This window comes from Anticarsia gemmatalis, chromosome 11 (assembly GCF_050436995.1).
Source record: "Anticarsia gemmatalis isolate Benzon Research Colony breed Stoneville strain chromosome 11, ilAntGemm2 primary, whole genome shotgun sequence".
Classification (NCBI taxonomy): Eukaryota; Metazoa; Arthropoda; class Insecta; order Lepidoptera; family Erebidae; genus Anticarsia; species Anticarsia gemmatalis.
Genome location: NC_134755.1, coordinates 13,340,526 through 13,366,314, shown reverse-complemented (window position 1 = coordinate 13,366,314; position 25,789 = coordinate 13,340,526). Strand labels below are relative to the sequence as shown.

Genomic DNA, 25,789 nt, shown 5'->3' with positions numbered 1-25,789 from the left:
TTCCATGGTCGCCAGTCCCTTACTGCTTTGATCCACCTTTCCTCTTCACGTCTTGCCAAGTGCCTGGTCATTGCCATTTCAGACAGGCCTACCTACATCTTCGACTTTAGTGCGACGACTTAGCTGCACTATTCACTAGTCCTTAGTCTTTTTATACCCGTATTATAATTTTATCCTGTATTTTTTAACTGTTCTATGGAGTTACAACAGAATCGAGAGGCTTCAGGGTAATAGCTGAGGTTCCATATCGAGGAAGAAGCAACGAGGCTTTTATGTTATTTATAACTAGCTGACCCGCGCAACTTCGCTTGCGTCACATAAGAGAGAATGGGTCAGAATTTTCCACGTTTTGTAACACTTTTTACTGTTACTCTGCTCCTATTGGTCGTAGCGTGATGATATAAAATATGTTTTTTTTCCACGAAAAATATTCTCAAAATTATTTATATCTCTTATTATAACGAAGTCGCGCTAAGGCATATCCGCAATTTAAACAGTTGCCATGACAACGGAATTTTGTTAATTCAATTGTCATTATAATATCGATTACTCGCGACTTCGTTCGCCACCTGAATTTTCCCGGGAAATGCGTCATTTTCCCGGGGTAAAAAGTAGCCTATGTCCTTTCTAGAGTATCAAAATACCTCCATACCAAATTTCATGCAAATCGGTTCAGTAGTTTAGGCGTGATTGAGTAGCAGACAGACAGACAGACAGACAGACAGACAGAGTTACTCTCGCATTTATAATATTAGTATGGATTATTTATAATTAAATACCTATAGTGCTGAAGAGTCTGTAAGTTCTCAATAAGGTAAAGGTAAGGTTTCTTTGTCTGTATGTAGTTGGTACGTTGTAGTGAGGGTTAGTGAGAAATAAAATACTCTCGTTATATTTACAAAACTTTTAATTTATACAAAAAGTATAATTACTTAAACTAAATTTTTGTACAATTTCATTAATTACAAATTAAATTAGAGCTAATACTTTCAAGCGTCGCTTACTCGGTAAGCACAGCGCGACGTGGACTCGTAGATCATCATCTACTGATCACCACTTGTTCATCACCAATTACATCACATTTGAGTATAAAGTAAACAGAATGCCTCAAACTGGTCAATATTTTGGTAACTTTCACAATTTGGTACAATTCCTTTTTTCTTAAATTCCATTCCTTCGAGAGTCTCGAATATCCGTTCATTCAAATTCTTTAAAAAAGTTTGCTTGAAGCATTCCATTTCGTAATTATAATATAATATTTTAGTTTGTGAAGATACTCTACCTACAGAATTACTAAACAATTTGTGGTATTCACATCGCCAATACTGAGGATAGTGTGATAACTTAATTATTGACTATTGTATACTTAGTACTAGGACACGAGGAGGATTCTAGTACACATAGCCACCGTTGGAGTCGTAGCTCTGGTTGATGGTGGCCGGCACGCCGCCGCCGTGACCGCCTGATCCGCCGGAAGAGCCACCGAAGCTCGAGGAGCCGCCCGAGTAGCCACCGGACCCACCCGAGGAGTATCCACCGCCACTTCCACCGGATGAGTAACCGCCGCCGCTACCACCAGAAGAGTAGCCACCGCCGCTGCTGCCACCCGACGAGTAGCCACCGCCGCCGCCGCCTGAGGAGTGGCCGCCGCCGCCTGAGGAGTGACCGCCTCCCGAGGAGTATCCGCCCGAGCCGCCTGAAGAATATCCGCCGCTAGATCCACCGGACGAGTATCCGCCACCGCCGCCGCCGCTTGATGAGTGACCACCTCCGAATCCAGATCCACCACCGGAGGAGTGACCGCCGCCGAATGATCCACCGGATGAACCACCGCTAGGAGCGCCATAAGAGCTTGACGGTGCGGGTGCAGGTGCTCCGTAAGAGCTGGACGGTGGGCTGGCGGGCGGGCCGTAGCTTGACGAGGGTCCACTGGCACCGAAGCCGCTGCTGCCGAAGCCGCTGCCGCCGAATCCACTGCTGCCACTGCTGCTGAAGCCTCCGCTGCTGCTGAAACCGCCGCTGCTGCCACTGCTACTGAATCCACCGCTGCTACCACCAGCTGAAGGAGCGCCGTACGACGAGGACGGAGGGGAGGCGGGGGCGCCGTACGAGCTTGAAGGTGGGGAAGGAGCACCGTAGGAACTGGACGGAGGAGAAGCAGCGGGAGCGCCATAAGAGCTGGATGGAGGAGATGGGGCACCGTAGGAGCTTGATGGGGGAGAGGCGGGAGGTCCGTAGGAGCTAGCAGGTGGGGAAGGAGCGCCGTATGAGCTGGATGGAGGGGAAGGAGCGCCGTAGGAGCTGGATGGGCCGGATGAACCACCGCCGAAGCTGGAGCCGCCTGAGGAGTGGCCGCCACCGAAGCTAGATCCACCAGACGAGTGTCCACCTCCGAAGCTTGATCCGCCGGAGTGTCCGCCGCCGAATCCAGAGCCACCAGACGAGCCATGACCGCCGCTAGGAGCACCGTAAGAGCTGGATGGGGCAGGAGCAGGCGCGCCGTATGAGCTTGAAGGAGGAGAGGGGGCGCCGTAGGAGCTAGAGGGAGGAGAAGGAGCACCGTAGGAGCTAGAAGGAGGAGAGGGAGCACCATATGAGCTGGATGGTTTAGAAGGCTTAGGTGCCCCGTAAGTAGTCGAAGGCCCAGTAGGTACGCCGTAGCTAGTCGCTGGTGGTCTCGCGGGGGCTCCGTATGAGCTTGAGGGTTTCGGAGCGGGAGCGCCGTACGAGCTGGATGGCTTGGGTGCGGGCGCACCGTAACTGCTGGAAGGCTTGGGTGCAGGGGGGCCGTAGCTTGACGAGGGTGGGGGCCCGTAGCTACTCGCAGGAGGTTTGGGGGGACCATAGCTTGGCTTAGGAGGTCCATAACTGGGTTTGGGTGGGCCGTAGCTAGGTTTGGGTGGGCCATAGCTGGGTTTAGGTGGGCCGTAGGACGAGGATGGACCACCACCTCCATGGCCGCCACCATGGCCGCCCCCGTGACCGCCTCCGTGACCACCGCCGTGGCCGCCGCCGCCGCCACCGCGAGAAGGCGGCAGGTAGGATGAGCTCAGCGGAGCTGCGAACAAGGGTATGGGTGCTTTTATATTGTAAGTTTTGGTAGTCTCTATGTGGCTAGAGCCTCTGCAATAAACTTATGATGATGAATCGAAATCAAAATAAAAGAAGCTCAAAGAGGAAGAAACTTTGAATATGAGCGAATACGCACGTGTCGACTAGTAAAGTAATATTTAGAATCCTTGGAACAAAAGAGTGGTGAGAGTTCGTTTAACAATAGTACTAATTACTATTGTTAAACGAACTCTCACCACTCTGTGTTCAATACATTGATGGCTGGGGCTGACAGTCATTGCAGAGGCTCTTTAGGACGGTGGCAATGGATTAGGTTGATGCTTACCTTCTCGCTTGTAGTGTTGCCTGGGCGTGGCTGCGGCCAGCGACAGCAGCACCAGGGCTGGTACCACCTGGAACAATACAGAGTGGAGTGTTAGAAAATAAAGAAAATATTTAATGATAGTTGATTTTGTTGAATAAACAGATTTGGAAAAAGTCCTTGTAAAGTAGTAAGTGCCCTATTTTAAGTTTACGGACCACCTTTTTATTTGGTACCCTGGCAGAATGTCTGATTATGTCAATGCAATTCAAGTAGGTGTGCGACTGTTCAATCAAGTCAAGGAAGTCAACCCATACTTTCTTACTTGTGTGACCTTTGAGTATACTGGATCAATCAAAAACCCCGAGCCACATGAAAGCCTAGTTAAACTTAAAAGTTAGCTATCGAACAGTTCACCACAACCTAACGACCAACCGAGTACAAATCTCATGTTAATTCTGTCGCTCCATCTCGTTATGTCGTCACCATGTCGCAACCCTCAAGGTCCTCGTGTAATTCCCTCCGTCACCCTAATGTCTGAGGCCGTTCATACAGATGTGCGGTGAGCTGAGAGCTGAGGTGGCGCAACTAACACTTAGTAAACGTTTAGCTGAGAGCGTGATTAAAATGATCATTGTACTACTGTTAGGTGCTGATATACTATTGTTTTTTTCACTGAGATGTTTAATGTGAGGTTTATATTTAAAATGTAAGGCTTTTAACCGGATTATAGTGACAGCGGCGCCTTATGCCAAAAAATAAAACTCGATCTATCAGTTATAAAACGTTGGTCAAACTATGGTACGATGATTTGATTAAATTATCTGATGCAGCCAACTGCTCCGTGTCAAATAGAATAAAGAAAGGTTACACAAACCATAGTAGGCCTTCTGTTGTGTTACATCGCGAATAATCATTAAATGATAGGCCTCATTTCGCGTTTTTTTCGGATTAACGACGTATTCTGTACATTACTACAGAAATTGTCATACTGTAAACGTTTTTGAACTTGTTTTTAAAAATACTAACTCACTGCTAATAAAAACCATTACCATGCATTTGATTTACACAGGGAAGTGCAAGTAAGCTTTCTACACGTCTATCATTGACTAAAGAAAGTAAATATTTGGAATACTTAAAGTTTAACAATGTACCATCGCTGTTTTTTTTAAACTAATAGTACCAATTCCCAAATTGAATCTACTTATAAGTCCCAACTTGGCTCACAATCTCCATAGCCCGTGTAAGACGTGTCGCATACGAACTATCTACTTGTAATGTACAAATGTACAAACGTTCACATTTTATCTGTGGATGTCCGACTCATACAAATTACTTTAACGACTTTGTGGGTACAGTCGCGAGCAGTAATATGTGTAGACTGCGACACTTTTACTATCAACGACACATTGTAATTATAGCATTTAGTTGACTTACAAATTGTCTTAGTACCGCTTTAACACACATAAGTTAATGAAGAGAAATGCATAAAAAAAAAAAAATATTATTAAAGCGCATGTCAAAGTATGTAACATTTTTACGGTTAAACAAATCTTAATGAGTTTCGACCTAGACATAGTCGAGAACTAGGAACAAAACAGGCTGCTCAACTTTTTAAAATCCACCTAGTAGCTAAATCAAATACATTCTGCTTAACTTTTTAAAATCCACCAAACATTTAGCAGAAAACTAAATGTTACCCACTGCTTCAAAAAAAACCTCAAAAGTGTGTCCATTAGCTTCCACTGAAACTCACTATTTTATAAAAATATCAAAACTTAGCTTTAAAATGTGACACTGTATACAAGTAGTAGCTCACGAATGTACAGTCATTACAGAGCTGCACTTTCCCTCTCAGGTCAATAGGTAGAGTTGATGATACGTCATTAGGTTACATATCTAATGGCACGTGAGGAGAGGTTCCGCCAGCTCTAATCAACTATTACGGAAATATTCGCCACAATCCTTCAGTTTTGTAAGTAATTGTTACCGGTGCTTTAGAATACCATAAGGCTCTACCCCCTTTCCATGCTAGTCGTAGATTATAATAAGTAAGTGTCAATATTTGACCTAAATGAATAAATGATGTGATTTTGATTTTGGTGGGTAAGTATAGCTTAGATTACTACGTTATACATTAACTAGCTTATATCCTCGGATTCGGCCGCATGAAAAAAATCAATGATAAACATATTTTTTGTGTTAATCCAAACAAAAAACTGCTATGCATGTATGACATTACATCAAAATTCTAACAGTAGTTTTTGTTGGACAGAAATGGTGTATGGCCCGAGAATCGAACTTGAATCCTCGAGAAGTACCACTAGCTACAACTCGCCTCAGACACAGTCTCTATTAAAACATGAAATAGCAAAATCTATTTTAGGAACAAAATGCATGAAGAGAATGTGAAATGACGGATCACAAAGAAATGCAACTACAATTGGCATTCTTTCCACGAGTTGTGTTAATTAAGGAATAGCTATAAATGTCCTCACACGAGATGTTAGCTAAGCGCGGAGCAACCGTGTCAGGGCGACGACGCGGCGACGTGACGACCACGTGACGCAAACGACATCATTGATATGGGGTCCAGGCGGCTACGGAGATGTTCCTCATGCGTAATTATTTGGTAACTAGCTGACCTGAGTACCTCAGGAGGTATTTTTGCATAAAATAGTAGCGTATATTTTGCTTCCAGCTTTTATTTGTCTTGTAAAATTGTCAAAATAGGTTCAGAGGTTAAGTAGAGGTATGGATGGAGTTATGGTAAACGGACTTTGATGGTACGAAAGTTAGGATTCAGAGACAGGAAAATGTATGTTCGATATCGGAATCAAGTATTTTTTTTTACCTTAAGATAAAGAAAATTCAGGTTTTCTATTTCAAAATGTATGTAGGATAAGTAACTAACAATAAAAACTTCAATAATGTACTAAATAATAGTTTATACACTTACCAGATTGACATAATAAGCATCAAAGACAATATATGTACTCATACAATTTTACAACTCATTTAGACCAAAATTACTCAAAGCCATTCTCCCGTTTAAATCTTCATAACAATAATATAATGAGCAATTAGTTAACTCAGTTACGTGAGGAGTGCGGAGTGCGGAGTGAAAGTGACCATAATATACATATTACATATAATTAGTATATATTACAGTAAATAACTCACAAGGATTAACCTCACACTCATCTCATTAACGGGTTAATTAGTTAGCTTGTGTGAGTTTAAGTATGTTATGGACTTTATATACTATACTGATATAAACGTGTGTGTCTATTTGTTTGTAAAGTTTTTACAACTGCTGAACAGCTTTCGGTAAACTATAGAATGGAGATAGCTGAAAGTTGTGATTAGATATATATAGGCTTTTTGTGTTGATAAAATTAAATCGATTAACCAAACTTGACTCCCATGGTGTAGTCGTTTAGTCACCTCGTCCCCATGCCATGGGTTCGATTCCAACAAGGAAATATTCCTATGGCCAATAAATAGTCTTTCCGATTTGTAACATACCCAGTAAAACAACACTTTTTTTTCGTTGTTTGTAAGAGTTCCCGTGTGACAAGATTAGTTCAATACGCGCGTCTTTTCTTTTAAACTTTACTTATAGTTATATACAGATAATAATCTTTCTATTAGTTGTATAAAGTATTGTTATACATACAAAGTACGTAAGTGTTTGACGTGACGCGATAACGCACGTCACGTTAACGGTGACGTGTGTAAGTGCGCGTGGCTAATGTCACTCGTTACGTACTTATGTTTGTACGGCCACGAGACAAGCGGAGAGTAAGATGTAACGGCTAGTTATTAAGTGAAATCTAATATATAAAATTCTCGCGTCACATTTTTCGTTGCCATACTCCTCCGAAACGGCTTGACCGATTCTCATAAAATTTTGTGAGCATATTGAGTAAGTCTGAGAATCGGCCAACATCTATTTTTCATACCCTTGAGTGACACTATTTTTTTTTTATTTATATGGCAAAGCAACGATTGCCGGGTCAGCTAGTGATTATATAATTATATATTAGTAAAATAAGTGGGTAATCATAGTGTTGAATAAATAAGTCATGATCGACATCTTAAATACTGTTTCCCAAATTATCTGAATTGAAAATGGCCCTACTAAAAATATCTTCAATTCATTTTAAAATGTCAATATCTGAATTAAAAACTGATTTTTGAAAAAGCTGATAAAGAGTCATTAAAATTAGGATGTCTTATATTTTTTCAAAATTTAATTTTGCTAATATAGAACAACGCGTAGCATTATTGCCCCCTTAAAATAATTGGTCTTTTGCAAAATATTATCATCACAAAAGTCGATAATTAAGGAAGTAAATTAGACTAATAATTGGTATTTAGGAGATCCCATGCCTTCAAAATATTGAAAAAAAAAACATATATATACTATATTCTAATCATTTTCTTACGGGAGTCTATAAACCCGCCATTTCTCTAGCCATACTAAGCAGTGTCGTTCGCAGAGTTCAACAGCCGGCGGCACAATTGTTTTATAAACGTTAAAAACAATTAATTAGCGTGACTTTCTAAGTATTGTTGAGCACTAGACTATCAGTTCATCTCGTTACGCAAACATTACACAATCGCTTGACAGATTACATGCAACAACTAAACGCATAGTTTGACTGAAAGCTGGCTCGGTTAAATACTTCTTATTATATATGTTTCAGACATAATACTTAGTCTTCATAGAGTAGTAGTTATCAAGCGGTTAGTTTAGTCGTTTGTTCGATTCCGGTTTTTATGTTTTTATTGTTTGTAGAAATTTTTATTTTCTTTAGTCTCTACCTATCCATATGGGAAAAAGGCGTGACATTACGTAATTACGCTTGTAAATTATAGTGAATAATAGTGAAAGTTTGTTTAAATAACATTTAATATAATTTGTGTCTGTTACTTTAAATACTCAAAAATTATCGTTTTACAGCAGAAAGATTTCATATTCTTTTTTTCAGATAATGAGTTTAACTAAGCATATTGTGGCTGCCAAAGTAGTAACACAAAAAGTTTAAACATCAGTAGTTAGCATCAAATCTAACGATAGAAATCACAAGTACTTAAGTGAAAACCAGAAACAATTGAATCACGCCATTACCTAGAACTTCCCAGACTTTATAAACAAAACAAAAAATTCGCAACTCATCTGAGACACTCTCAAAAAGCAATCAGTATTTAGACGTCACAAAAATGCTAGTTAAGGAGCCAACACACAACTTCGACTCTTGACGAAGAGTAATTCCGGTCTATCTTTGAAATAAAGCCGCCGATCCGCCGACAATTTGTCGGCGACTTTCTGGCGGCAACTCGTTACTCTAAAAAAAATATATCCGCGATATGTAAATTGCTGTCAACACAAAATCGCTGACATGAAGTCGCCGGCATATGTCGGCGGGTCGGCGATTGGTGCGTAGACTCCATTACACCTTACTTCCTGTACCACAAAGTAAAGGAAATAAGTTCACGACTACACTAGCGATATAACTCTAACTTAAAGTATTGACGTTTATTACTTGTCAATTTCACTGACAGCTGTAGGGCTGGCGAAGGACTGCGATTGAAACAGGATATTAAACACTCTCATCTTGATATTGATTCCTGTTTTTTACAATTTTAAAGGAGAATTTCTCTGCTTTGATGGCAAAGGTTAACGTGGTATTACACAGAATCACTTTAACGTCGGGCTAAAGTGATTTTGTAAGGAGATTGAAGTTATTGTAGTGATAGTTAATGCAATTACTCTTACTTTACTTGATCAGTGAAAGCCACTGATTTTATCAAAGACTAAATTGCGTTGCTCACTGGCAAGACGTAGGAAAATTTTAATTACTGTGTAATTCAAGAAAAGTTAGCAAGGATAGTAGTGGCATTCTTTGGTCTCTGCCTACCTGTATAGGAATAAAGCTGTGATTTTATGTATGTATGTAAGTTAGTAAGGATCGTACCAAATAGCGATTTTTCGCCCCTATGCGCTATGGGATCTCTATCCCTATGGGAACAAGGCTCGATTTTACATACCTATGTATGTATGTATCTATGTAAGTTAGTAAGGATCGTAGCAAGAGGCGTTCTTTGGTATTTGCCAACCTCTATGAGAAAAAGGCATAATTTAATGCATATGTGAGTATAATAAATGCATTTACGAAACAATTAAAATTCACATAAAATCCGAATGAATAAGAGCATCTGAATCTCATGTGTAGCAACCTTATGCACTCGCATATATCACGAGCGAAGACCGCGGACGTCTCACGGGAACCGCGCGTGCGCTGGGAACGGCCACAATGCGCCTGCGCAACCCATGCGCGCATTGTTCCGCGCCCGAATTGTGCGAACATCGTAAACTGACTCAATACTATATAACGGATGATCGTGTACCATCTAGCGGATTCTAGTGCGACTGTGGCGCAAGATCACATATAAGTACATATAAGTGTTGCACAAATAGCTTTTCAATAGGATAATCTAAGTGCGAAATCTAAACGATTACTGGTAAGCCACCTTTGCCGCATTCAGATCATAGAAAAGATAGGAATGTAAGTGCATATGTAAACGATCTATATTTTTAAAAGACAACTCCCGCATTAAGAATTTCTCTTATGTCGTGGTGACTTTTTACAAACATACAAACAACGGACACAACGTACAACCAGACCCGAAACAATTATTTGCAAATCGCAACAAAAATTGTTCCGTGTGGTAATCGAACCCACGACCTCCCGACGCAATGGTAGCGGCATGGCGACCTCAACCACTGCGCCACGGAGGCAGTCTATTGAGCGATCTTTGCCGCATTCAGATCATAGAAACTTGTAAAGATAGGAATGTAAGAGCATAATAATATGTAAACTATCAGTTGTGAGCGATCTTTGTCGCATTCAGATAGTAAGAATGTGCGAAGGATGTGTCAATATTAGATTCTCTCTTCATATCAAGTACCATATGCGAATAACTATCCAGAATATTATGTCATATTTAGTGTTCCACTATCTTTTGCCCCCGTGCAATACATACATTCAGGTTACATGTAGTACATCCAGGTTATAAACTATCTGTGTAAAAAATTCCTCACAATCTATTTAGTAGTTTAGGTATGATTGAACATCACACTACGAGTATATTATAAGCACTCAAAAGTTTCGCTCAAAAAACGTCATTACATTCTATATAAATTCGTTGCTCCTGTTTATTGACTCTATTTCAAATACTACCAAAATATGAACAATACAGCTGTCTGCTAAATCATTTTCAAATTCGCTTCAGTAGAAGATGACATATAATAATAACAGAAAGAGTTTGTCACGAGAATGTGACTGTACGTATGATATAACACTAGCGCAGCTCTCAGATATTACCTGTAATTTGCCTTTACATATACAACCACAATTGCTTATGAATACTATCATACCGAATACGTTTTCAAATACGTTTTTGAGATAAGTGCGAGACTGCTACGTCGTTCATATATCCGACTGCTGGTTATGTAGCCTCGACTTCGATTCCCGGGTCGGGTGAAGTACTATTGGTCTTATCCATTTTGATTGGAATATTTCTCAATAGTAAGGCGGAATATGGTAACGTACACGGTGAGTGACAATAGATTGGCCCCTATAACTAAAGACTAACTTTGTTAAAGGCAAAACGCTGATGAATTTCATACACCCCTATATCTATATTATCTAAACCTTCGAGTATAACGCGTTATATTATGTATGCATATATGTTAGTGCCAAGCTTAAAAATTATACAGATTTTTATTTAAAAGAACTTAAAGAGAAATAAGACAACAGTTTATTTATTCAATTCAAGTTTAAACCAGGCTGTAAATGGAAAGTGTTTGCCTGAAAGAAAATAATCACCTTTTCAATTAGCATGGCATGCTTATAATATCTCTCTAAAAAGCAATCTACTAATCTTAAAACCAATTTTTATCTTCACACGCGTTCATTGTTTACTTAGACACTTATTTGTTTTTCTAACCTAACCTAGGAAGCAGCCATGACACTTTCGAATTCAAGATGGTGGTTTTTCGCGCCAATTTCCACAGAGGTTTGTTATAATAGGATATTTTTCATCTCGTTGCATGAGTAAATCATGGTTTCGTGTGATTCTGCATTATAAGAGTGGATAAAAAGATTATAAAGTGTGAAACCTTCCAGGAAGAACATATTATGCATTGTTATTGTAATTTATTGCTAGTTTTATGACTAGGTTTTTAGGCATTTACCGCTTTCTAATCGTATAGGCTTATGATACTTAACTTTACGCTAATGTGATCGTATACCATAAAATTATTCGTAATAAGGTTTCGTCATCAGGCAATATTATATGACGCCACATATAATAAGGTGTGCAATGTGTTATAACTGTAGCCAAATATAAGTACAATTTTGTAAAAACTTTATTGTGACTTACAAAAACATAAAATTCACCAATCTGTAGGTAATGAAAGGTATTACATCCAATTAAGTAGTCCTCAACGACAATAAAAATATTTACAATCATAAATAACACCTTTATGATTCAACTCCGTTTCTGAACGTAATCGTTTGAATCAGCTGTCAAATTAATGGCGGGCAACTGTCAAACTGGAATGGCGGAATTAAAATATGCGAATGTCCGTATTAAAACTTATTTTATATAACAGATAATATAGTATCTGGGTTATATGCAGAATGAAATTACGGGAGTGTTTATTACAATTTATGAAATGATAACTTTACTGTTAATAAGAGTCGTATTTTATTTTTGGTCGGTTAACGGAACGTATAAAGTTCGCGCCAAATAAGTGAGGTTATGGAGGTTAAGTACTTTATTTTACATATTTCAGTAGTTGTTTCTTCGTTGTATGATTCGTAAATCAGCTATTTTTAGTACTGAATGTATGTCGGGTATTATAAGTACGTTTTTTATACATAATTAAATGTTATGAAAAATACCGGCTTGATTCTTATTATAGGTCACGCTAATGCGTTAATAAATACATTTTACAGGCTGTAAACAATATATGTAGGTATAGTATAATTGATAAGAAATGTTAATAAATTAAAGTCACAATTTGAGCTAAGCAATTTGGCGGTCTCATCGCAGCATCTAGTTTAACATCACAAAAAACCCTTTAACGAATTTCGATGCTACCAATTAACCAAAAATCCAGACCACTAAATTACCACTGATTTAATTATCCTACATCTGTCATTAAATCAAGTTAAAATTGAAATTGATTGCGGTACATTAGCATACTTTGCTCAAAGCCTATGTAGGTCGCATTACACTATCTACATAACCGAACGAATATCTCACAAAAAACACAGTAAACACCAATTATTTCCGTAATACTTTTTAGACTGACACAATAATCATCAAAATTTCCCACGACGAAAGTAAAAGTAACCATTCAAAATTTTAAACAATATCCATTGACGGCTTATTATGCTTGTTACTTAACATTGTGCGTAGAAAGACGGTAATGTATGTGGTAGTTAGCGATGTTGTGGTGTTATGTAAGCTCTGTGACCCGACGTTTTTACGATGTCGACCCGTGTCGTGGCGTTTTGTTCGAATGCAGATAGATTATCGTCGAGTTGTAAGGAAATGTTGTGCCTTTTGTTAGAGGCAGCAGATATACTCGTAATTATGGCCACAAGACTATAATGTACAGAGTTATGTTATTGAATAATGAATGGTGTTGAAATGATTCTTTGTCATTTTTTTTATAGCTTCGTGTGAGGTTTATTGGTCTTAGTTCCCTCAGTAAGTTAGTTATAGATCATATTCAGATTATTGTTATTTAGTTTTAGAATTAGGTAATTTTGACAGATATTTTGCTAGTCTTTTCCTTCTCTGGATAGATTTACCACAAAGAAGTTGCATTATAATATTATGTGTACTAGTCGCGAGAGTTTAAAAACGTTAATTCAATCATGATGTTTTAAATACAGCTTAAATTTCTTAGTTTATAGAATTTAGTCACTTTAACTCTTATATTTAAACTCACAAGTTATAGATGGTTATAGTTCTAGCTCCAATGTTTACACAACATTAGAATTTAATCGGAAATATAAAGGAAAACGACTTTGTTTGTTTTTATGTAAATTTGATTCTCAATCTGTTATTGATCCGATTTGCTCGAAGTTTCAAATAACTTGTGGAAAATTCTACATTGTTACATAAATAATGTATTTATAGAGTTAACTAAGTTAAGTTCGAAAGAGCTAAATGTATTGTTGGCGTTTCCTATTGACCTGAAACTCGGAAGATGGAGACGGAATTAGAATAACCTTTGAAAGACGTATTTAGAATATCGGATTTTAGATACACGTGCCATTATGAACCAGGAATTTACTTAGCATTTTTATCAGTTTTGGGAACGCTGTCTACATTATTTTCTTTCTTAATTTTATCAGTAGGTTTCACTTAATAAATCAAATTGCACTTGGATAGCAGACGGAAAATTACGACTTTATAATATTTTGCGATATATTTGATTAATACTGTGTTATTAGCAGAATGAAGCAAAAAGCCAGAATCGCCACGAAACTAAACAAAAAAAGCCTGCAACTGATTCGAACCCGATCTTCCACCTTGAAAAGCCTACAACTATACCACTTATACACTCCTCACTAATCTTCAACAGTAGATAAGTGAATGAAAGCAAGTGAAACCGGCTGTCATTAATCGTTTGAATGGAGCCCTAGGTTTTGTGACGCACAATGCCGGCGAGAGATCTTCGCGGAGGGGGGGGGATACATGCTACACGTAATGGTATGGGACTGATTTATGCTCCTTTTGGGAAATAGGGCAAGGGATTCAAGGTCTTATACTTTTGCTATATATAGGTGAGAAACAGGGCTGTATAAAAAGAAGACTTATGCCCGGTTTCTAAGGCACATTTAGCGGGTACCTACTTTATTTATTCAAACTGTCATATTTATATGAGCTTTTTGAATAGGTAAACTACCGCTAAATGTACCTCAGAAACTGAGAATTAGACATAAGAGTTACGTTTAAAATGAATTTGTGAGCTGTGGTAAAAAAAATGCTTTAACAAGAATCAACCTTGTTCTGGAAACTTTTGCAAACATACAAAATCACGAATACAAATACAATATCGTTCCTAGTACTGATTTAAGTTGTCAACAGTTGAAGACTGTGTCGCACTGGCGTATTAATATTTAGATTTCTAGCAACTTAGAAACACGCGTTTCAGTAGGGCATACTAAAATAGGTTCTTAAAACCACAGTTCTCGTATTTTTTTTTGCTATTTTAATAGACCACTCCCGCTCTTGTGTCGCGGAATTTTACAAACATACAAACAGCGGACACAAAGCACAACCAGACCCGAAAACAATTATTTGTGGATCGCACAAATAACTGTTCCGCGTGGGAATCGAACCCGCACCCCACTACCCCTCTCGACGCAATGGTATCGACGTGGCAACCTAAACCACTGCGCCACGGAGGCAGTCAGTTCTATGTTGATACCAGTGTATTAAACGAGCATCAGAAAAATACCATTTATAGCCACATTTCACAGCTAATAATAGTTCCGTTTGCATTACTTGAAGGCCTAGGAATCTTCAAAGCTATTAGACACAGGTGATTAGAAGAAAGTCCTACACGACATGACCACTTAGTAAGTTGAACCACGCACGAGTACCACGACCGGTCGCAGGTCACACATACTTCCTCATGGAAGATGGTCACGAGGGGAATGCGTAACCGGTAAAAACGCTAATTCTAGAACACAGGAACATAAAAACTTGTACACTGTAGAATGCAATTACTGTTAATTTGCACTTGCACTCACTTGCATATTTTTATGCGAAAAAGAGCGCTTGGATGGGCAGATGTTAAAATTTTAAAGCTGCTGGAAGAAATATTAGAATTAAGATTGAAACTAAACGAAAAAATACTATGATATAATAGTATTTTTTTGTTTAGTTTTTTGTAAATCTTGATGATGTTCTATTACTACTACCTATAGTATAACATACGCATTTGGAACGGAATCCTATGGGCTAGAGACGAACCGCTGTGGTCTAGCATTTTAAAGATAAAGATAAAAAACATTTATTACTCTCCATGTTTACAATATTTTTAAAACAATAATACCCACACTTGGCATCGCGGTATCAAAAATACTTAAGTTTATTCTATGTTTAATTAAGTACTGGTGTTTGGTACAGCTTCGAAGAACCCAAAAGGTAATGACGCAATAAAGAGAGGCCAAATTGTTAAGATAAGACAAAACAGTGAAGAGTGTTCCATATTAGTACGAGAGTGGTCACGATTCGTGTTAGAGTTTGTTACTATTTCGTAACACCGTCGGTTCAACATATCCTATAACCATCATTACTATGACTAAAATGTGAAACACGAACAAATATCTTGATGTTATTTCAATTCGCTTCTTAATTATATAAATTAATTTGACATTAAATTCATTTTTCTTGTGGTTCATTTCGATAGTTCTGATACCTGACATCTGGACTGTATTTTGGGGTATATCCGAACTGCTCTTTATACTAGCGAGTCACGCACAGTGTGCTGGCATAGTTTGGAGTCAGTTCATTAGTTTCTCTTTGAAAGCAGAAAAACAGACAAACAAACACATTTTGATTACTGGAGAAAAAATACGATTGAACTATCAAAGTCTAACTCTATATTTTAGCAACAATACAGATTTATTCCCTAATATAACAACGCAATACTGCATGCAGATATTGCACGAACTCATAATTATTCTGCAAACTATTGTATGTTAGAGAAAGTAATATATATTTTAAACAAAGGCCACGAGGCGACCTTTGTGTTCGCACCGATTCGCTACAAACTGCACCGACCCGCGTCGCATCTGTCTTCAAAATAATACCCCATATTGTTTACTTTGCAGACAAGACCGCTTTAGTAATATGTAAATTTGATATGGTTTAAGATATAAAACCCATTGTTTTGAGTAAATTAATGTTATTGTTTAAAGTTTGTGTAAACAATTTGAGTTTTTCGAGGTTATGGGGTTTTGCAATATTGTATGCTCGCTGATTCAATTTGCCTGAGTCTGCAAATAATCATTTTTAAGCAATCTTCTTACCCAACTGTAAACAAAATATCTAATAAATGAAGGAGATTATAGTTGCCTACTTAGCGGTTGCTTACTAGCGGTTGCTTACTAGCGGTCTTTTCCTACTACCTAACTAATATCTTGTAGAACCATCCGTTTCTGATTATAGTTGATTTAGAAAGAATATAAGTACACTGAAAGAAAAACAAAAGAAGCAAAGGAAGTTTGTAAGGATCGTACCAAGTCTCTGCTTACTCTAATGGGAAGAAGGCGTGATTTTACGTAAACGTAATGTATGTACATTAAATAGGTACACTTTGGCTTCACACCAAACTGTTACAGTAAGATTATGATCACTGAACAATCTACTTTTGTAATACGGATAACGATCTGCATCACTTCCATAGGTGATTATCGGAAGATCTATCGTTGCGCAAGAGCTCACCGCTGCGTGCCGATCACTTCCCATCACGAGGCCTCAGACTCACAGACTCGGTGAACAATATCTCTCAGTGTTCGCACGGTGAGCGCGCGGCGGAACTACTCTTACGTATGATTCATTGTTGATCCGGTATATGGAGGAAGCTTAATAAGCTTTAATTAGTAGAAAGAAACGTTGTTTGTATTAAGCCATCACGGCAAAATAACTATCGACTTAGTAGAGACCCTTGTGTGCTAGATTTGCGGCTGCATATGCAGACAATGGCCTGTTTAATACAACTACTTTATTGTAGAAATACACAGAATTATTAAAATAGTCAATAATATGTGCAAGCCAAGGCTCTTGCTTGTAGTGGTGAAAACTATAGATGGACCTAATGTACTCCCTTGTAGCACACCAATATGGTTCAGAAAAAGTAAGCTTGTTTCGTTTTCATTTGCTAGAAAAAAGCATCTCAAGCATTTTGGTTTGTTTTTGTATTACTTCTAAATTAGTGCTTGTTTAAATTAAATATAAAATATTCTTTCTCAATTAAAGGATATAGTGTCAAATGCTTAAAACAGTATTATGCATACTGTTAACCAAATCGTTTATATAATCATTTATTTATTGTATATGGCAAAACATTCGTGCTTTTTTTGACAATAGCGTAGTTTTTGTTTCAATTAAGTTAATGTTATTGTCACGTTTATGTTAATTTGTACAGGGCAATGAACTTCATAACACGGAAGTGGTTATACCATAACATAAATAAAAACCACAGCCATGATTAAATACTTTTGGAAGACATATTTTACTTTGATTAAAGTAAAATTTAGTGTGTCTTGAAGTTACTAGTTATGAAATGAGCTACAATCCAAAACAAGCTCAGGCCTTTTAAAAATGACTCGATTATTTAACATTCCATTTGTTTCTTGACTTTGGACTTTGAAATTGACCTTTAGCTGCAATTTCTTATTATTTGTTACGACTTCTCTTTTAATAACACTGTCTTATTCTTCATCTTTCCTTACTCTGCAATGATTTTAAAGCCTGTCAATCACTGCAAAGCTACTTTAACGACCTTTATAGTTACCTTCTTTGTCAACCTCATATTTTTCCCCACAGCAACATAACATCAATAGGTATATAATTACGTCACACATATTGCGCATATAGGCACAATGTAACGCACTTACGTAACACATGTAATCGTGATCAACTAAAGGTTACAAGTATAGACAAAAGCACTCGTTAACGCATAAACGGACGCATCTTTTGATGTAGGGCTGATAGACGTGGTGAATTGAGGTCAATGACCTACATTTTTAAATTTCTTTTCAAAGTTCGCTATAAGTTATATTTCTAAGGTGTCTTACTTCTTGGTGAAGACCTCTTTACATTTTTTAGTTATTACAAGATTAACTCGGACATACTTACCTTCCAAAAGTTCAATTTTAGCACTGAACTCTTGCCAAAAACAGGACGAAAGCAATAACGAAAACTGTGTTACGTCTTAAATAACTGTGTAGTAAATAATATTGTAAACGAAAACGTTCGTATACGTAATGAATGGTTTTCTAGAAAAACCTCAAATATTTTCCTTGAATGACATAATTATTTTGATGATACTCTTACTTTACTAGGTTAATGCGTTATGGTGCAAATTTTATCACATAAAACATAATTTTACAATGTATATTATGTAAAGTAAATATTTTGCATGCAAATTGTACATAAATATTGTTTTTCAACATAATTTGGTCAATAAATATGCAAACTATGTACGCGATGAGTTTTATGTCCGTAAACATATGATAAATATTTGTTTATTTTTCAATTTTTTATATTTTTATCCACATTTATATGTTTCTGAATATCTTTTAAAGACGTTTTAGAAATAATGCCTAACGTAATATAACCTAAAAAAATAATGTATAGTTTTGTTTGCAGAAAAAATCACAATAGGCAAATGTTTGTTTATTTCGACACTTATCGTAAATCTAGGGTTGCGATACGGAATCTAGCAAAACAAACTACGCACGTAATATTTAAAGTTGTTCGCAAACATCACACGCACACTAGAGAATCCCACTAACCTACTGGCAACCCTAGTTTCACTAGTGACGTAACGTACGGAAGATACAAGACCTTGACCGTCTTGACACTTTCTACGGCGCGCGCGCTGGACGCTCACGAACATTGCCGAGCACTGGCGGAAACACCCGAACGACCATCCGAACTTACCACTACCCGCATTTACATTTTAATTAGACTTTTAACCGTTTTTATCTGTGTTAATTGTTAATGCTTATATTACCAGTCATGTGGATTAATATGTATATGAATTTGAAGTGTATTTTTATTATGTAATACAATATCATATGTATTACAGTTACATAAATTAGTCGTTTAAATTAATATTCATAGAAACTGTATTTGGGAATGTAGTGAGAGGATTTCTTAGAAAAAGTCTAAGTATATGTTTTCTAGAATATTTTTGTAGTCCTTTCATTCATTACAGAATTTAAATAATATTAATTTGCATTTTACATCACAATGAATGGATTGCACAGCTACAAGCGTATATTGCAGAAAATTTTTACTCATATTTTCGCATTCCAGACATTTTAATAGACAGACATAGAAACAAAACTACATTTTCTTCTCAAAATGACTCATTATTGTTCAAAAGGACATTGTTTGAGCACAATACGGTGCTGTAAGCGTACACTATCGCTTTCAAAACATCACTTTGCGTAGAAAGAGCGTAGTTTTAACGCAAAGAAGTTAAAAAGGAGTTGAACAAAGTAACAAAGATGAATGACTGCAGACACCGCGCGTGGAACTGGCGTGATGCAATGTGGCCTGCGGTTCTATAGGGCTACTTCAGGGTAACTTGGTGAAATAAAAAACGCTTATTTTATGCAGATGATCTAGCTTGATGAAGAAGAATATTGCGTTGGACAGTGTGGTGTTTTTCAAAGCTAGATTTTCATATTAAATTTTGTTGGGTGATTATGGTAGAGACTCATTCAATTAAACCAATTACTACACACTCTTTTCAGAAACTTTTCTCGGAATGTGAGAAAGGCAATGTCTTAGATAGGTTCATATTCTTAGAGAAATTACTAAGGACACAGAACAGGCTATGCCTAGTGCGGCTTTAGTTACTAATCTTACCTATTAAACTACTGTGGACACTTACATTATCTTTATCAGCATTGAAGTCAATTGAATTGATATTTTCTAAACAAAAGACTCTTCATATTCACTCAAAAGTGAAAAAAGGACTCATCATTTTTGCTCAAAAGTGAAGAAAAAAAGACTTCATCTTCTCAATAGTTATGATAACATAGTGGCAGCCCTACAGTCGGCGTGGCGCGGTGCGGTCTGCGTAAATGACGCTGACGCAAGGTGCAATTGTCGCGCGGTGTGATGTCGCCCTTACTTACAACCGGACGCTGTGATACAACACTCAATGAAAATGTCTCTGTATCAATATATAACTTGAAGTTTTTATCTCACATTATATGGGGATTAACGATAAGCCTCGGTTGAATTCTTTAGGTATTATTTTTAGTAAAAGAGATGCATATAAAAATTTAAACCTTTTCCGTTATTGAGTGATTATTTGACTGATGAGCAATGTACAGCCGAAACAACTGAGAGAAGAAAGTTGAAATTTGGTATGAAGACTCCTTAGAAAGGGTAGAGAAGCAGAGATTAATTAGATTTATTTAGTGTTCTTAGAAAACGTTAAACATTTAAAATATTAATGAAAAGGAAAATAGGAGTCATAAGGTTTTTTGATAAATCGTTACTCTACGGAATTGTAAATGGTGGATAAGTATTCTATTTTATTAATAAACAAGTCTCTTCACACAATAAATTAGGAAAGTTTATAAGAAAGATTGGATAGTTACTGATAATTAATTAGCACCAAATTGAGCCTGACCTCTGTAGTAACTTATTGGAATGCTACTATTGACCTCAGAGGTCTCCATTCCTTTGTACTTGTGCAATATATACGAGAGTAAGTAAATATTCCTGTTTAGCAATTAAAGAAACTAACTTTTTAAAAATTATTCTAGCCTTGAAAACCACACCATCCCAATAAAAAGTTATTCTTAACTTTGCAGTTTTGTAAATTTCACTGCCTATTAAATTACTTTTCAAATCAATTCCGATATTAATTACACAATTGCCTATGTCAGTGTCCGATGTCATAGTCCAGGAAGGCTGACCTCACTACCATATGGGTTTCATAGCATGGAGAAAGAGAGTGTCCGATGACATGCAGAATCGAGAAATGAAAAAGAAAAGTACAGCAAGAAAATGACTCAAGCTAAAACACAGAACCCTCCTAGCGAAATTTTAAACTCAATACTATCCAAGATTGGTACTGAAAATATCTACGTAACAATCGTATCTATTATCATTAGACGAAAAATATAAAATTGCATACCAAAAAGCGAAAGTTAGTCATTCAAAATTCTTTACGAAAATTATGATGATGTTCTGCGTCTCTCTAAATTGTATTTCCGCGAACAAATTCATGCAAAAGTTAGGAAATAGAGTAATTTCCGTATTAACTAACTGTCGAAGTAAATGTGGGCCCGCATAGTACATACATACTTGATAAGTATTGCGACATGCAACGAGCTGTTACGACGATTTTAACTATATTTCTAGTTTGAATAACTAGCTGTTGTGTTGCTTTTAAAAAGATGTGTTTTTATAAAATTACTGTGAAGTTACGTCTATATGCTTCCGAAAGTTTGAGTTAAAGAAAAACGGATTGTTACGTTTTTAGTTTTGTAGTTCTATAAGACAGAACTAGTGATTAAAAAAAAAAAAATTATAGCGATTATGTAGTTTCTGAATCTTATAATATTCTAGTTATTACTAATATTACAAATGCGAAATTTATACAAAATAAATGAAAATATGTGTTTTTCTTCCACATATAAACAACCGAAGCGTTTTTTTATTATAGTTTAAAACTCGGTTTTATACAAAGATTTTTTTTTCTAATCCTTCCACGCGTACAAAGTTGCGGGCAAAAACTAGCGAATGATGATTCTATACAAGTATGAGGAAGGTAATTTATTATAAAGATTGGATCGGATTCTGTTCAGTTCTTTGAATGTATTAAGAATACAGTTTCAAATTGAATTTTCTTAAGCCGTCTTAAAAGCTTTCCTTTGACGTCCATCTTTATAAATCCAGTTCACTAAAACATACAATTTCTTACTAAAACGCTGTATTAAATAGGCTATTTACTAGAATTTCCGCCTGGATGATTTCAATTAACTATAGTTGTTGGTCTCAAAAATGTTGATTGAGAAAATGTTTAACAAATTTTCTTAAGAAATATGGATATTTTTACTAACTCACGTATTAAAAGAAGGAGGTTATATGCTCTAGAAAAATTTAGAATTTTTTTTTTAATTGTGTCCCTTATTGAAATATTTTGTTTTAAAATTAGTATATTTTTTACGAATAACTGCGACTATGAAGGTGACATATAACAAAGTCGCTTCCCGCGTTTGTCTATATGTCTGTATGTGTGTGGGTTCAGATCTTTAAAATTTGATGCGATTTTTTTAATACATAGTTCAAGCGGAAGGTTTGTGAGTGAAACCCGTATTTTTTTAATGTAGAATAACTGTTTAAACTGAGCGAAGCCGGGACGGGCCGTTAGTAATATTATACTTGATACAGTAGTATTAAGTGTGTAATGAGCCTGATAACATACTTCCCGCAGTGATTTCTAGCTACTGCAGGTTGGCACCTCGTTGTCAACTATGTGTGACTGTATGTAGGTATGTGAGTATGTGTGTTTGTGGTTCATATGTGCCGATGTGAGGTAATATGATTATCTTGTATCAGTAAGAATTGATGCTCCTTTTTATATTAAAAAGTACGTGTGATTTGTACACGAAATATAATTGTAAGTTGCCTTTAAAATCTAATATTTGACCCAAATATATATACGAACGACTACATAGGTTGCTTAGAATTGTGTTAGGTCTAAAGTAGCTTAGAACCATAAAAGTAAGAATCAAATTTTATAACATTTTGTTCAAAAAGCAATATTATAATAGGTCATTTCTTTCACAAAGCCTCATACAAATATAAATCATCACCATTTTTTATTGGTGTATGTAAAAAAAAACACTTTCATTTTCTAGAAGGGAAACTTATAAGAGCGACCTTATATACATAAAAGTCCCTGCTTTTATATCTGTCGCTAGATTCAGTTAATAATTCAAAGGGTGCATCAAATAAATTGCTTATTGATTTTTACTTACATCTCAAAAAATAATAAAATATCTATAAATATAGCAAGGTTTATCGTATTTTATATTTAGTGTCAATTGCCTTTAAAATAATCTTTATTTGGTAGTGGTATAATATTAGATGATTAGTTTAATAATATGTATCTAACAAAATACCGAAAAAAATCTCTATCACTGCATATTATGAAATAAAGTCTGTCTGTCTGTTTGTTCGGGGTAAATTCAAAGGCTTCTAAATCAAAATTATTCTTGAGGAAGGCTTAGCGTCCAGAAATTTACGAGCAAAGCTGGGAGACTTTGTTTTACTTTGCGATCAGTAACACATTCGTTTGGACCACCGGCGTAGTATCATAAAGTTAACAGTCTGCTCGCAGATTTAAAACGAGGTCAATGTTCTTTACAATTAAATAAAACGTTACATTAGATAATTTGCTAAACATTGCACCACACATTACGTAACGTATTGTTCATCTTAATACCATATCCATTACTTCTCTAGTACACAATTAACATATTAATTCTCTTATTAATGAGGAAATGTACATTCGTTTTATTATTATTTTTGTTTTAACATTTGATTGATGTCGAAAACATTTTGATTTGGCAATAGTGATGTGCGTTGTGACATTTTAATAATGATTATTGCTTTTTAATCATTCTTTTATTTATGGTCTTAATATTTTTTTATTTAATGTTTATGGGTCGTAAATGTCAAAGATTTAAGTTAATATTTTTATTTAATTTGTATTATTTTTACGAGATCGAGGAAGCTTTTTTTAGTATGTTTTTTCCTTAAGTTGGTAAGAGTGTAGTGTTATGTTATATGGTTACTTACCATCAACTTGAAGTGCACCATCTTGGGGAACTACGCTCTGTATCTGTAAAATAAAATAACTTATTGGTATTGGGTTTTGACAACAAAATTACAGGGATTTTCTCTAATTTCCTAGACAACAAATATTTTACTGTAGAACATGTTACAATATTATGCTTGAAGCATTAAAATATTATTTTTTGTTTAAACAAAAAACGTTGATTTCGTATTTTTTAAACCACTAACTGTCTTCTGTGGCGCTATAGACATCCTGTCATTATAGTTTGATCCCTTTTCCCAAAATATAATTTAAAGATTATGAAAATTTTACAATTCTACTGTAATAAAAAGCTGATTATTAACTCTGACTGAAATTGCGTAGTAGTAATAATAAAAACCAAAATGGAATAAGACTTCAAAAACTGCAATTAATCATAGACATTTGAGCTTTAACCAACATACTAACTTAATAAGCAACACGCAGTCATGCGCACGCACGCACAATTCAAACCGCGCGGATAACAATAAGTTTTCAAAGCTAAGTTACACAACTTTGCCTAGATCTTCCTCAAATTATAAAAACATATTACTGTTCAGAATTCCTAGATTTCCTAGTACTACAAGTTATTAAAAAGTATCTATATTTATTTATCTATACAAATAAAAATGAACCACCAAAATTAAATTCTACATTTCTTTTTTTAAGTGTGTATCTGTCGGGACAAGCTTTGTGTGGGATCGATGGGATCAAAATTCCCACAGGAATGGAATCACATAAAATTGTAGCTAGTTTGTCATAAAGATAATAATAAGATAGCAAAATGAATTATTTCGTAAGTAATTTGCGGTGGAAGTAAACAGCGGCTCCGAGCTTAGATCACGAATCTTAACTCATTAAGTTGAGAATAATTACACAATCAGTCGTTACATTGTAATGAGATATCATGAAAATATAGCATAAAAAAATAAAAATTGAGTATTGAGGAAAAAGAAATGTGTAAAAAGAGAACCGCGATGATAGAAAAAAGTATGCCTAGAAAAGTTATTATTTGAAGGGACCTACGTGAAGGATGAAGTTTATTCCTGTATTTTAAAAATCTTATTAAAAAAGACATGAAAATCGCTTTCAGAAGCTTTTATTTTTAATTTATCGTAAATATTAAAATACTCCTATTTAAAAAAAAACGGCAGTGACTTTGAAAAAAAACCTTTCACACACAAACACTAACTTACCAGTTAAATCACAGAATCCAAACACAAAAAATCAAAACTTCAAAGAAGGAACTTCACAAACTTCGTCAAACTTCGGAGCGGCTCGGCTCTGCACGTGAGGTGCTCACGCGCCGGAGTGGTGTTGGGCTGGCGTCGGCGCATCTTCGTTATATACACGCCCCCCTCTCCCCCCACCGCGGACACCCTGGGAGCCAGCCCGAGGATATGTAACAACACTAAATATGCTCTAATAATTGTTGTAATGATAGTTTATGGGGTTCTATGACGTCACTTGCTCGGAAAGGGAAAGGGATCATCTCAATTTGTCAAGGTTTCGCCCGTGATGTATGAGATTTACGCGATGAAACTGTATCGCTTGATTGTTCTAAGTGTTGTGAAGAAATGCGCTAATTCATTTGCTGGACAGTTTCGTGGGAAGGCTTTTTGTTCTATTGATATTCCCGACTGTGGAATAAAAATGAGCCTGTAATGATTTATTGATTCAGGTCACAAACTATTATTTGTTTATTCTTTTCTATTTTTCTTAAAAGACAACACCGC

General features: G+C 36.3%; 1 protein-coding gene across 1 annotated transcript; it reads right to left on the bottom strand.

The window, feature by feature from the left end:
- Nucleotides 1–889: 889 nt before the first annotated feature.
- On the bottom strand, nucleotides 890–25,400 carry LOC142976572 (uncharacterized). Its single transcript, XM_076120003.1, has 4 exons — nucleotides 25,250–25,400; nucleotides 24,038–24,080; nucleotides 3,398–3,464; nucleotides 890–3,058 (listed from the first exon to the last, which is right to left on the bottom strand). The coding sequence occupies exons 2-4, from the start codon at nucleotides 24,056–24,058 to the stop codon at nucleotides 1,392–1,394; spliced, it is 1,755 nt and encodes a 584-aa protein (XP_075976118.1). The 5' UTR covers nucleotides 24,059–24,080; nucleotides 25,250–25,400; the 3' UTR covers nucleotides 890–1,391.
- Nucleotides 25,401–25,789: the final 389 nt, after the last annotated feature.

Coding starts and splice junctions, on each gene's coding strand:
- LOC142976572 (XM_076120003.1), bottom strand. CDS start 24,058: ATGGTGCACTTCAAGTTGATG. Junction 3,465..24,037: donor TGGTGCACTTCAAGTTGATG/GTAAGTAACCAT, acceptor GTATTGTTCCAG/GTGGTACCAGCCCTGGTGCT. Junction 3,059..3,397: donor GCAACACTACAAGCGAGAAG/GTAAGCATCAAC, acceptor CCTTGTTCGCAG/CTCCGCTGAGCTCATCCTAC.